We start from the raw sequence: 15,402 nt of genomic DNA, 5'->3' as shown, positions 1-15,402 counted from the left end.
CGAAGTTTCGGAAGAAGTGGAAGGAAAATACGGTTATTCCGATGTTAAACAGTTTATACGCTTCTAAGCAGGAATAAAAGCTGATTGAAGCTTCTAGAAGAGTTGCTTTAGGTAGATTAATGTGGACAGCTGTTGCAGTCGTTTCAACAATGTTTTCAATCTTACGATTCACTGTTAAAGAGTCATCTATCTACTATAAAGTCGACCTAGAGTCGACGGGTCAGTCGAGTACGAGTCGACAAAGCTTTGTCAACTCGTACCTTTATTATAAAATTTGTACGTTCCTATCGATAATAAAAGATCGGTTCCGATTATCAATGATTTGTAATGTAAAACATATTTCTATGACATAAAGTTAATTTTTCTATACTCTAATTTTAGTGGAATTAGTGTCAAGTCGGCGTTGAGATGATATGGTATGCAAAATAAGTAGTACTGTCATAGGATCTACATTTTTTTCTTCGTTGATTTAGATAACTTATGTATCTATACCGATATTTGCGACTTTGGAAAGGCTCGCGATCTAGATTCTCATATTACATTGTAATCGTAAAGCACTCTTAACTACTTGTGAGGTAAAACTTCCAGACAATTATTCATCAGGAATAATTGTCAGGTATAACTTTACTAATCGCATTTTTTAGAAATTATATGACATCTTAGGATACGTGAGTATTTCATAGTAAAACAGGGAAACGGGGTTAGAAAAATAACCTAACAACATTAACTGCCGTGTGGTTACCGCAGATCAGAATGTCAGTTTTCACCACCCCTCTTCTTTCCGCGGGTGTCATACGAGGCGACTAAGGGAATATAACGGTGAGCGGGCACCAGCGTCATCTGTGCTACTACTACCATTTACTGCGATCACTAACCCGCCTGCCCAGCGTGGTGATTATGGGCAAATCCTCCAGTTGGGACAGACCTTTAGTCCAGCAGTGGACTGTAATAGGCTGTTAATGATGACGATGAATCACAGAGCAAGAACGAAACTAGAAATTTATTTCTAACATAAAAAAAAACTAATTAGTTCCCATGCATCTCAGGTAGGTATTTTGTTCAGAAGAAGAACCAATTATTTTCCTTGTTCAAGAAACGTTTACAGGTGATTTTTCACGCTACTCGTCGTGAGTGTGAATACTCCTTTTGTTTTTACTCGTGTTGGTACATCAATTTGCGTCAGTTAGCGTTTTTATACTTGTTCCACAGGGAACTAAGATTCTGAAGACAAGTTGGGAATCCGTAGTAAAGCTCAGTCGAGACATTATCTGTATTTCATACCAAACTACCTAGGACAGTTATAAAGATGTCCCTTGATAATTTTGAATCTTTTCATTAGTATTTAAACGTTGGTAAGTTATCTGAATTATTTCTAAGTTATGTGCGTTGTTTCTAATTAAAATATCACTTGCTTCAACGGTTAAAACATCGTAAGGAAACCTGCATGCCTGAGAGTTTTACATAATGCTTTAAAGTGTGTGGTGGTGTGTGGAGTCTACCAATCCCAAGTCCACCAACCATTGTGGGAGACGACCCTTGCCTTGTAGTGGGCCGGTAATGGGTTGATATGATGATGATATGATGATGATGATGATGATGGTGACTTACATAAGATCACTTTAAGTGATATATTTTCTTTTGCTCTTACACTTTTGCGATATTCGTTTATACAGGTTTAGTTTGCTTTTTCTCTGCCGGTATATTTAAATCAGCTAGCATACAAATATGGCGCATCGCAAAACTACAGCAAAATCTAAAAAATCTATGTGAGATAGAACGTCAAAAATTGTCAACTACTCTTTTCCCAGTACACAAATAAAAGGTGACGGTCTTTGATTAGACACGTGTTTTATTCTACCACCGGTTTGGAAGGCAGATTCCACTGAGAAGAGCCGGCAAGAAACTCAGCAGATTGCTCTTTTCCAACATAATTTTAAAGTTTAAACCCATCTCTCTATTAGATGCATTTTTTTTTATAATTATGGCCTGCTCTACGAAGCGTTGCGTTATCGCCTATAAATAGAGCAACACTTCGCAGGTATTACTTGTATATTGTTTGTACCTAAACGACAAACTAAAATTAAGAAGTGGAAAATCTCTACAAACAGTATATAGTCTAATTAACTATCTGTAGTTGGCGTAACTCAAGTTAAAATGGAAAGGATAAGTACCAGGGCGGCACATCCCTGAAGAGATCGGATTTAATTAATGGTAATGTTTTCAATTCGATATATTTTGTTATCTGTTTTAGATTGTATAATTATACATTTCGAAATAGCTGTTTAAATGTTATCGCTTTCAGTGACATTAGTCCATTTAGATTTTAGGGAGGAAAATATAGTCCCATTTAAATGGGTCGCGATACGTTTGCATCGAACTGCCTACGCTATTTGACGACTCGGGGGCGAAAACGACCCTTTGTTCCTATCGGAATTTTATTCATTGGGAGTTTATTTGAGTTTGTTTGAATATAGTATCAGCCTCCGCGAGCGTTAAATATTTTTTTAATTTATCGATCCCCAGCGTGGTTACCCTTAACATGCTGGAGGAGATTAATTAATTGTAAAAACATTAAACAAATACAACAACTTATGTATGGGCCGACGACGTTTTTAAACATTTAGAATATTTCCTTTCAGTAAGTAATCTCCTATGCCAAAAAGGATTAGGAGTACACCAAAGGAACTGCGCATATTAATGTGATAAAAAGTAACCTCTGACGGCTTATTAACTATTTGTCTGACAATTACAAATTACGTAAATGATGCGTTTCTGTATATATTATATCTACAAGTATTTATAATATTACTAGTGAATGGGACGTTCGCGACTATTATTAAATTTCAATAAATAGCGCAAAACTTCGATTGATGACCTGCAAAATTGCCCTTATATGACCTTACCCTTAATGATCTTAGGTACACTATTTTTTTCTAACTTGTCTTATGTTAACTTATGCAAACTATCTTTGCATTACTTCTTATTCTTCGGGTACTTATCTATTTTTTTATGCTTTGTACATGATAATATAGTTTTATATCTATTTTGGTAGGTTAAATCATCTATTCAGTCTCATGGTTCAGATGAGGACCTTTCAGATAAATCCCTCTTTACTGTCTTCTGTAATTGAAAGGTCGGAGGTATTCCCTTGGAACGCCGAAATTGGTCGCATCTGGCTGATTTTACTGTGAAATGACATTTTTTGCTTCAAATTGCCTTTTATATACTTAATTGTCGGACGTAGTTATCGATCGATTCAGAAATTAATTTTGACCTATATTTACCTGACGACGGAGTATGATTTTAATTTTAGGTCTTTGAATGTTATATAAGAAGATTTTAGAGTCTAAAAACGATAGCAAAATTGGTTAAGTCAAGATTAGTTTATCATAGGTAACTGTACAGGTACAACTGCTGCTGCATAAGAACTATTTATTTTTCGGAATCCATAATATCCTTTAGGTCACCAGCACGTGGAGAGGTTGATGCGAACGTAGGTACAAATAAATAAAACAGACCCAGAATAAATAAAACAGACCCACTTTTGCATATTTAATTTTCGTTGGATTTAGCTCAATTCAAAGCTCAAGCTTATAAAGAGAGAAGAAGTAAATATTATTAGTGTGCAAAATTCTAATAAATTTCTTTTGTTTTCAGCTAGCGACTTAGAGTCAATACGAGCGCTATTCAATGAAAAGGAGAAAGAGTTGTCTGTGGCTGTGGCGAAGGTGGAAGAGCTGACGAGGCAGCTGGAAGAGTTGAGGAGAGGCAGAGTGCAACCCGCGCCCCCTTCCGCTCATGAGCTAGATAAGCTTAGAAGGGAATTAATGGTAAGTGGAATGTTTATATCAATTTCTTGTAAACCCCAACGTAAAAGTATGAGAATTACATGATGAGCGTTTGACTCTTTGTGACTATTTATGCCATTCCATTCCATGTCCAAAACAAATAGAGCGCTTTTGATGCAGTTTTTTTCTGTTTGAAACCTGTCATAATAGTTATGGTTCTTGTTCGTTCGTTCAATGTAAATTATGAAGATTGGTTCAGGCATATCAAAATTGTCAGCTTATTTCCTATATGACAAAAGGTTGTCATAAACTTTCACGGATTTGATTGATACGAAATTTCGTGGAGATAACGAAGACATAGTAAACTTGAGCTGATTCTGTTTTAGGCGGTTTGGTCTCCTTAGAATTGTCTCAATGAGTAAATGTGAGATCGATGATGATCGGGGCCCTGTGATGGAAATAAATGAGTTAGATCAGCTCTTCTTTCCGACTTATATATCAGGGCTCAATTCTATTTCTAAGTTATCAAACTCGTATCGTGTTCAGAACAATCTTGTATTAGCCCGTATGAAATTCGGCAGTTTGGGTATTATGTTTGTATAGTTGTAAAATGAATGTATAACTAACCAACAATTCTACGATAAAACTATTCAAAATTATAGTGACAATTGATTTCTGAATATGTAGAAAAAACTAAATGACAAATTTTGTTGAGCTTTTTAGTATGTTTGGCTAATGTAATTTAGTTCACATGTGCATACCCGATTTAAATGCTTATCTAGGTTCAAAAAGTGACTATTCATATTGGTGTACTAAGTGTTCTTTGCAGAATGGATAGCAATAATGTGGTTCCTGCTTATTAAGCTTACATAACCGACCATTACTTTTTAGAAATATGCATTAATTATTGTAATTATTATATTTATATACACCTATTAAGGAATTAAAAATAATAACAATTCAAATTGAAAACAATGCGAGCTATATTGTCAATTTGGATCGAGGACTATCTTGTTTATAAAATGAGCACAATTTACATGTAATATGTGTAGCATGGCTATTTTATACGGAAATAAAGGATTCAATAAAAAGGAACGAATGAATTGGAGTGAACCGAGTTTCATTTTTAAATTGACGGTGAAATATTTAGCTTAGAAAATTTGCTAATTGTGTTCTTTATTTGGCCGTAAATTCGGACAAATAGGAATTTTATCCTACGTATTATTTTTGGCCGAATGCTCAAAGGCAATCGGAGAATTGTTGAACCGAACACATCCTTGTACCGAACATATATGTATAAATTGAAAACATATATTTTAACCACTATTACTAACACAAAAAAATAAAGCGTTTTTTGCCGCTGACTGCTGATCGCTTGATATAGGCAACTTTTTATTCCGGAATAGTCACCGAAGAACATTTCTGCTGGACTTTAAAGAATAAACTACCTATTTAGCTAAAGCTTAACGGCCACCCGAACTAGACAAAATTGTATAAATAATAATAAATAAATAAATATACTACGACGATACACACATCGCCATCTAGCCCCAAAGTAAGGGTAGCTTGTGTTATGGGTACTAAGATGACTGATGAATAATATACGTAAATACTTATAATAAACAGATAAACACCCAGACACTGAAAAACATTCATGTTCATCACACAAACATTGTCCAGTTGTGGGAATCGAACCCACGGCCATGGCTTAGAAAGCAGGGTCGCTGCCTACTGCGCCAATCGGCCGTCCATTCGTATCCGTATGTAGATATGACCTGGAGTTGATACATTACATACATACCTGCTTACTTATTTTTCTGGGCCCGTTTATCGCGAGAATTTAATAATATAAAATAAACGGCTGCATCATATACTGAATGTATTATATCAGCAAACCGATACAGTAAACTTTTTTATTTTTTTAGTAACGATATACCAGCGCTTGACTGCAACCATCCATGCCCGTTAAAAAAACGATGAGGTTATGTTTAGAGCACGTTTGCCTAGAAAAACCTATTCACTCTTGCCTTGAAGGTACTCAAGTTAAACGTTGTAGGAAACACAGTGGCCGGCAGGGCCTTCCAAAAAATCCTAGGGGTACGTTTCAGAGTCGTGGATAAAAAACTACCAGAGCAGTGCTGTATGGTCGTAATTTTTTTTAAGTATTATGATAATATTTCTTCAGAAAGTTATAGGTACAAAATAGCTACCAGCGTAGATATATCGATAAATAGACACATTCTTATTGCCCACCATTAATGCAATGTAAATTAACGCAACGTAAAAAAACCTGCTAACGATCTGTGCAGTAGTTTTCAGAAAATATAAACACACACATAAAAACTCCAAGCACATAAGTAAGTCTCATGACCATCGTGGCTAACTTTTTTAGGGTCTGTCATCAGCCTTTTTAAAAAAAACGTTAAAGTTTATTTTTCGTATATTTTTTGTAATTAGGTCATGATATTGACTTTGTTATCGGGTTCTATATTTATCAATGCATAGAATCATGACCAGTCGCGACGTCGATACTCGCATAGCTGTCTACAGCGAGAACCGCGCCAAGTAGGTTGCGGGCATTCAAATGCACTTGATATTCATGTAGGTATTTTAACTACACCAGTTGGTTGTCTTTTAATCAATATAATGTTACCTTTATCTCAGCAAAACCTTTAATTTTTACAAAATTAAGATATTTTTTGGATACAGTAGATACTTGCAAACATTATAGGGCAGTTTTCAATTCGTCATCATGCTTATTACCTTTACCCATTTGTCTACTAGAAAGGTTATTTACCTGAGGATCACGAAACCCTGGGTTCGTTACCCAGATTTGGTAATTTTTAGTCATTGCATTTGTCAAACAACAAAATCAAACATACCATAGTTTACCGATTTTACTGAAATTTGACATACAAATAGCTAGAAGTAAATTTTCATCCCGGAAAAGCACATGGGAACTGTACCCGTGCTTTTTAAAACAATAGCCATTAATAATAATACACGGCTAGGAAACAAAATTAATCCTGAAACGACGAAGTCACGGGCAACAGCTTAACCTATATTACTAGGTAAGTCATCAAATACCTAAGTATCTTTGATTCAAGAAAATAACTCTGCAGAAAATAGAAGCATTCAGTGCAACAAACAAGCTATCCTTTCAAATAATGCTATTGGACATTTATTCCCGTTCCATTTGCTGCGTTTTATACAGTTTTCTAGAAAACTCGGCTCCCATTTCTATTGGGTTATATCTAGATAGATATTTAGTATTTGTACGATCAGAAATAAGTAAGATTAACTGTTAGGCTTAATACAAAGCTGTAAGTGATTTTATCACGTGTTGCGCAACTGTATCACGTTTTGTCGTTAAGTATATGATTTTACAAAGCTTCAACGCAAGCAAGCAAACTAAATGCCTCGTTGTTCATTAAAGCTAACTGAGTGCCATAAACATCCATAAACATCTGAGAATTAGAAACCTTAGAGATATAACAAATGTTTAATCGTATTAAACATTATGGTATAACGCTCGCAGTTTTTAATCATAGTGTCAAACTTTAAATGTAAAAACAAACATGATACTAGCCAAATTTTAATTCGCAATATCTCTATATCCAATTGGACATTTTATACAAGAATACAACAAATGCTCTCATAAAAGGTTTACTGATTGCAGGATAAAAAACGCGCAATTTTTTGAAAGCGCCATTAAGTTAAAGTACTATACGCCATGTTAAAGTTTATCCGTCCTAAAATTACCCTACTCTACTCTATGGACGTAATAAAGTGGGTACACTCGACCTTATTACGAATTTAAGACATCCTAATCTAATTTACCCGCCGTACTGAAGCTTATAAGATAAAGTCCAATCATCTGCGAAATCACTTTACTTTAATGCTCTTTACTGCGTCCTAGGACATGACGGCAGATGAAGACTGGCCGCACATTGACTACTGCACATCGCTTGAATAATAACTCTCGATATTTATATGGTTCTCAGTTTTAATAGTCTCAATATGTGCCGCGTTGCGTGAAGTCGAGAAGCGCCTTATAAATGTGAAAATACAAATTGATCTCCTAAATATATTCTTAAAAATACGATACCCTAAATATATGAATGTACGAGTAATAAGGTACAGTCCTTATTACGATTAAAGATATCTTACTCAATTTACCCGAAATAGTGAAGCTTATAAGGTAAAGTTCAATCATCTGCGAAATTACATTACTTCAATTGCGTCCTTGGACAAGACATTGGACTTGTTTGTTTATATTGGCTTATATCGCATAGCTATGTCTCGATGCTTGTTGATTGCTGAACCAATACCCATTACTATATAACAGATTATCTTTGAATTGATTAAGTACAATGTGCGGTCAGCCTAATTTCGCCTGTGTACCGCTGCCAACGTTTGATTCAGATTCTAATTTGACAATTTAGTTATAGGTACAACGTCGTGCGTGCTCCATCCAATTTTACTGACCTTCCATACAACGTGGGTGACTTATAAACAAACGGGATAGCAGTTTGTGTTCCAACTGTTTAGTGTTTGTGCAGTGTTTATATGAAACTGTGTTTTTGTATTGGAAGTGGATATAAAGTATTGGATGGTATGTTTCAAATAAGGTTTATATAGCTATGGCATTTATTAAGTATCAACTGTTAATTAAGAGACTTAGATTCGATGATCAATGATGATAATTCTCGATCTTCCAATACACATTGACATTGGCGTAGAATGTGCTGATTTGGCACATCTAAAAGCCAAAAAGCAAATAAAGAAGAAGAATACTTAGATTCAAAAAATTTACATCGCAAAATCAACATCTCCTGATGATGAAAGAGAGTGGATTTTTGAATATATGTGTAGTATTGTGTATAAAGATTGAGGGAATTACAAATAACACCGTGCAGATTTACCTATCTAGTTTGCGCAAATTACCGTTTAATTTTATGCTGTGTAGTGACGGCAGATCAGAATACAGTTGGCATCAACCCTCTTTCTCTTGCGGGTGTTATACGTGGTGACTAAGGGAACACCAGTGGACTGTAATAGGTTATTGATAAAGTTTAATTTTCAAAGTAACTCATGCATCAAGCCATAAATACCTATTGACTTAACTCACCATGAAAACTCAACAAACTCATTCCTAACATTCCTGATTTGATACTTAATGCATAGCACTGTCCATATGCCCACTCTGACTTATCCCCTTGACCTATGTCTAGCTATGTCATGCTTAATGAAATTCACTGTTAGGTTAGTTATAAAAATATTATGTTGATACCTGATAAAAGCGGATATAGCCTAGTGGGATAGTTCGATCCCCAGAACGCATCACTGACTTTTCAGGAGTTATGTGCAATTTATATATCACTTGCTTTAACGGTAAAGGAAAACATCGCGAGGAAACCTGCATGCCTTAGAGTTCTCCATAATGTTCTCAAAGGTGTGTGAAGTCTAATACGCACTCGGCTAGCGCAGTAGACTAAACCCTTCTCATTCTGAGAGGAAACCCTTTCTCTGTAGTTGACAATAAATTGGTTGATGAATATGATGACTTGATAAAAAACTGTAACTAATTCTGAAAATTGAAAACTGATAATTTCTTTTTCACTTTTCGTAAGAAGACGAATTAAAATTAAGAATTAATTTGACAGTAAAAAGGTCTACGAAGTAAGAATTTCCGTTAAAGCTCCTCTTTTAAGTGATGATAAATATTAATTAGAGACTTATACAACATTTTTAGATACTGTAAATACCTACAGCCAATGGAGTTATATTAAAGTGTTAGATACTATAGCAAATTTAAATTGAATTTTTATAAAATTCACTGCTTTCGTTCTGAACCTATAGGTACATAATGCTATAAGTAGCGAAGGCCTACTGTCTCATGGAAGAGTGGTATTTAAAGTTTTGACCCTCCACGCTGCTCTAATGTAGGTTTGCTGAAGAACGGAACTGTTAGAACCAAGACCTTTCTTGAGTATAAAAAGACGCCAATTTTCAGAAAACTTAAACATAAAAACTACATCATAGATTAAAAAAAAACTATACATATATCGTACCAAGGAACTCCTTATCCGTTGTCGAACGAGGTGATTTACCCATTTTGAAATCCTGACTTACATCTTCTACGAGAATCTTAGTCAAATGTTTTCCAAAGCTTTATTAGGCAAAGATATGAACGACTACAACTAGAAATAGCAGACTAATTGGGTTTTATAATATAATTTGCTGATAAATAATGAACTACCTTCATTATCACCCACATGAATTCCTAAAGGAATACTTTGTCTATATAAAGTAAGTAAGTACAACTTTAGCGTAGGGAACGACTACAGTAGTTGTGACCTATAATGTTGGGAATCACGATTTTCGATATTGGGTATCTAATTTCATCTTTGTCTACGCTGTCACTTAACGAAATACCTCCGGGATGAAAGTCGAGAAAATTCCCGTCTTGACAGCCTTCGGCAAAAAATTCCCCCATTTTATTTTAGAGTTTCGTCGCTTTGAAAAATCAGCCTCTAATTTTATTTGAATACGTGTCCAGTCTCTAGTCTTTTTCGTTGCAAAATCGGAAGAAAATTACATTACCTACTAACTAAATTTAAAGTTGTTACTAAATTTAAAATTTAAATATTAATATTGCAGACAGATCGTTAGTTAGAAAGTTACGCCTTGTTACTAAATTTTAAGGTATGCCTATCACCTAAATCGTAAATTGTTATTTGGCAAGATGTTATTTACTGCCTCCGATGAATAGTTTCCTTTACAAAGCTAAGGCCCGTCTAGGTCCGATAGTGATGTACAAGCAAGAACGTGTAAAAACGTGTAAGAACGTGTGAAATAAAAAATCTTTATTTAAATGAATAGGTCCCAATGTCCAATTAATTTTTGTATTAATTATTATATTATTCTCCACTCTCGTCTTTTACAAAATAGAAATATAAATGTTAAATTATTAAATGTAAATAGTTGTTGTGTTGTGTGCAAATGTTGTAAAAGAGTAGCTGCCGAGTTTCTTGCCGTCTTCTTCTCGGTAAAATCTGCCTTCCGACCCGGTTGTAGAGTCTCATTCTAAATTCAAAATTCATTTACTTCACTTCACTTTAAACAGACAGACTAGACGTTTCAAAAGTGAAGTGAAGTAAATGAATTTTGAATTTAGAATTTTTGTATTATGTAGATAGCACTTTTTTCTTATCTTTGAAAACACGAAACTTTGAAAAGATTTTGAAACCATTACATTATCAGGCGAAGTCAAAGTCTTAGCTATCATCCCTTCTCCAATCAACCAGTAATAATACTGAAATTTTAATATGAACTTTACAAGTTTGTCCACTTTGGTAAGCGTCAATGTCTTGAAGGATATGCCCCGTAGGCCTAACATGCGCACGACGAGATAGTTATCTCTACCCGTTACTCGTATTTTTTTCTACAGAGATTGACGACATAATGGGTAGACAAAACTCTCTCGTGTCGCGCATACTAGCCCTACTGGAATCCTTTCTTTTAAACCCAGTTTACCGCACATTTAATTAACCGCATCAATTGAACCGATCATCATGAGTCCATAATTGCTATTACAAAGCGATTCCATATCGTCATTAAAACAAGTGATTTTGGCGTGTGGGAGTGCTATCAGAAATGAAAATTCAATATCGGAATCGTTACGCTGACATTGCATTGTATTAAAGCATCGCCATCACAGCCCGACCGAACCAATATGCGAAATTGACTGAACTTTATTGAAGTGTATAAACATTTCCGATAATATATCGATACTTTATTAATTGGTTTTTAAAATTTAAAAGTAACCTATTGATTTTTTTACATTTTCATACATTTATTTAGTTATTATTTATGTACTAAAAATTGTGATTGTGTACATATGATACATGAAGTGTACAAAGGAAAGCTTATCTCTATAAGAGATCTCTTCCAGCTACCCCAGGATGTCAGTAACATGATTTAATTGTGGTATAGTCTAATAAAGGTACAATATACTAAATGATAACTACTAAAAATATGCAATATATCTAAATATTATTATATACAAAACGACATTATATTACAACATACAATTTACAAAATATTTATATTATATATATATAAATACATATATATGTATTTATATATATATAAATAATAAAAATAAAATTCATCATGATATATATAAGTATAAATCTTTAATAAGTAAAGAGCAACTTACATTTGGGATATTGAACCATCTGCCCGTAATTCAGTTGGTCTGCGGATGTTCCAATTCGTTGGGTTTGATTCCAGGGCCGACCCAAAAAATGTATTGGGTCTTCCTGAAAATAAATTCTCAGAATTATCTTTCCGGTACTCTTATGTGGCTTGCAGTGGGATGCTATTAAACTATTAAAATAAGCAACAGTTTTTATTCCTTAAATTCACCCGTGGGTTTAAAGATACATTGAATTCTACAGATAGTTTACAATTTACTAACCATAAAACACGGTCATACTACATGCATCTACAATACATTCGTAAATTGTTCTACCGTCAATTTATTCTGTATGACGCATCATATAAAATGTGGTGTACATGGTTCTTCAAAAACTTGAGCTAAACTATAACACTGCTGTTTTTTGTTTTGGAAATCAGTTATAAATATGGAGAAATCCCACGATGTAATGTCCCCTCAATTTATCGAAAGGCCATTATTATGCCGCAAATTTATCACAATACCAATCCACTTATGGTTTGAATCCGTTCCATCAGAGTGACTTTTTCCGTGTCAAAGGAATTCTCCTTAGCTTGAACATCGTTTAATATTTTTAGGCGTTCAACGAAAAGTATTTTTTTTTGGTAACTAGTTATTGAGTGAGTAACTTATGCAATGTTATGTAGTTATACACAGAACTAACTAACTGAAATTGTTGTTGCATTTATAATAATTCAGTAGTCTTGCCGATACTCGATTTAGAGAAATTATGTTAGTTACCTTACCTTAGTTCGGGACATTCCGCTGGTACCGATATAAATATGCTTTCGGTGCTAGACAAGTGGTTGACGCAGTGGGCGACCCTGCTTTCTGAGTCCAAGGACGTGGGTTCGATTCCCACTACTAGAAAATGTTTGTCTGATAAACATGAATGTTTTTCAATGTCTGGGTATTTATCTGTATATTATAAGTATTTATGAGTATTATATTTATCAGCTATCTTAGTACCTATAACACAAGCTACGCTTACTTTGCGGCTAGATGACGACAATACTTGTCGTAGTATATTTATATATTAAAAAAAAGAGATTTTAGTTGTTTTTGAAAACAGTAAACATAATTATATGAGCGTAAAATGACCACCCAATTTATTGAAACCCTATTATGATGCCCAAGTTTATCTCACTACCAATCCATTCATGACGTGGGATCAGTTCCATCAAGATGAATTTTTCCATGTCAACGATTTTCTGCTCAGCATGGAGATCGATTTCATATTTTTTCCGTAAGGAACATTTATATTACGAGGAATCGAAAAACTTATACGATTGACGTGCCTGGAGGCTTAGGTAGGTACTACTATGGCATAAATCAGTATTTTTTTTTATGTCAGTTCTGTTGGGCATTCTCAGATGTCCCTAAAATAAAGCTACTAAAAATAATTAAGAAACAAGAGCGTCAACAATATTACAATCTGTTTAGTTTACTCACTGTCCCCGAAATATTGGCGTGCCTGTTTTGTACAGCTTCATCATCGTCATCATCATATCAACCCTCTACCGGCCCACGACAGGGCACGGGTCTCCTACCACAATCGCTTAAGCGGTTGGGCTTAGGCGGTAATTCACCACGATTAGCAGATTTCTAGAGCTTAATGAAACAGCATATTTATTATTAAACCTTTTACTATCGAAATACACAAATATAGTGACTTGCTTTTTTGGTGCAAGCTTTACTAACCGAATAATGGAATATACTTAGTATGTAGGTATTTAACCGTACAACCGTAAGAAGTTTAACAACAATCCGCGTTTGACCAGTGCGCAACGTGGTGGAATAAGGCCTGAACGCTTCTCTCAATAAAATGTAAGAGATGCTTCTCTCTTCTATGCCTACAATTCTTGTTCTTTTGCTAATTCTATATTTTATGTATATTTTGGTGTTTGTGTACAATAAAGTAATTCTTCTTCTTCTTCTTTCTTCATTTTAAGAGGAGACCCGTGCTCTGTAGTCGGCGGTTACGGGTAGATAATGATAACTTTTGATAAAATACATTTTAACGTTATATGATATTTCATTTCTTTAGAATGCAATCTTTGACTGATTTACAAGAAGCTGGCAACTTCAAAGAGGGTGGCCTTGATACTCTACAAATAATATAGCTTGCGAGTCGTTGTTAAGCTTATATTTGTTTCTGTAACTACCAATTTGCTTTTACTGTGCGCGAATCAAAATGCACAAAGAGTTTATTGCTATAACTACTTCGTTGATATAGTGATTCGCATATTTGACTACGGATCATGAGAACCTAGGTTCAATTATCGGGTTAAAATTAATAGATAAACTCTGATAGAAAAGGTCTGTTAAGAATTGATAGAAAAGGTCTGTTAAGAATGTCTCAGGGAGCACGTTAACCCGTCTCAGTTATTACTTATCTAACATCTGATAAAAATTGTTATACCCCATTAAACAGCGTTCCAGCAGCGTGATGGCTATGTGCTTTAAAACCCTATAAGAGAGGAAGCACGTGCTCTGTTGTGGGATATGAAATGGGCCACACCATGAGGATAATAAGTCTATTGTAATAAAAATTATGTTAAAACTATCGAAATACTTATCCGTAGTATCAAAATCATTTAACTTGGTAGGTACTGTTGATAAAAAAAACTATGTAAACAGTTATAGTTTGAAACGAATAACTGCATTCGTTTTATTCAAGAGCAATGTGCGTATAAAAGCAATTTGTAAATAAAAGTATCTCCCATTTCGAACTCTGTTGTATTGAGGTTGTGTAGATACATGTATGTGTCGGTTTATCGCTTAGGGCTACAAAACCGAATGGCTGTCCTACACTACAGTTTAATACTACGTTTACCTACATATAATGGTACGTACATGTGGTATTAATATTGAATCCAGAGCTGTACATAACAATAAGGCAATTAATTCAAATATAATATTGATCATTTTATATATTTATTATTAATTTGTGCAATAAAGACTTTATCTATCTATCTTCTTTATGAAACCAGCCCACTTCAGAGCACGTGATGTCTACTCTCAGAATGAGAACGGTTTAGGCTGCAGTGCCCCACGCTGGCCAAGTGCGGATTGGTAGACTACACACGCCTTAGAGTAAATTATGGAAAACTCTCAGGCATAAAAGTTTGCTCACGACGTTGTCATTCGTCAGGTGATTTTTTAAATTTGAATTTGAATTCACAAGGCTACCTTAACTTGACTAACATGTAGATAAATAAATAATTAAGTAATTAATAGCATCTGAATATCGCTTGCAAAAGGTACCGGAATACTTAGTGAGGTTGAGTGTACGCTTTTAGAATATAATTATTAGCTTTTTCTTGTGGCGATCAGTTCGGGAATATTATATTTTTTCTGGATGAAGGGTCT

At 34.5% G+C, this 15,402-nt stretch overlaps 1 protein-coding gene across 5 annotated transcripts in view; it reads left to right on the top strand.

The window, feature by feature from the left end:
• The window catches only part of LOC120631423 (apoptosis-stimulating of p53 protein 1), a 395,044-nt gene that overhangs the window by 363,969 nt on the left and 15,673 nt on the right, over positions 1–15,402 (top strand). For all 5 annotated transcript variants that reach the window (XM_039901001.1, XM_039900998.1, XM_039901000.1 and 2 more), the window contains one exon: positions 3,658–3,830. In XM_039901001.1, coding sequence (XP_039756935.1) covers positions 3,658–3,830 — 173 coding nt within the window. The remainder of the gene's footprint in view (positions 1–3,657; positions 3,831–15,402) is intronic.

This window comes from Pararge aegeria, chromosome 18 (assembly GCF_905163445.1).
Source record: "Pararge aegeria chromosome 18, ilParAegt1.1, whole genome shotgun sequence".
Taxonomy (NCBI): Eukaryota; Metazoa; Arthropoda; class Insecta; order Lepidoptera; family Nymphalidae; genus Pararge; species Pararge aegeria.
The sequence above is the reverse complement of the archived record's forward strand: the minus strand, read 5'-3'. Positions and strand labels throughout refer to the sequence as shown.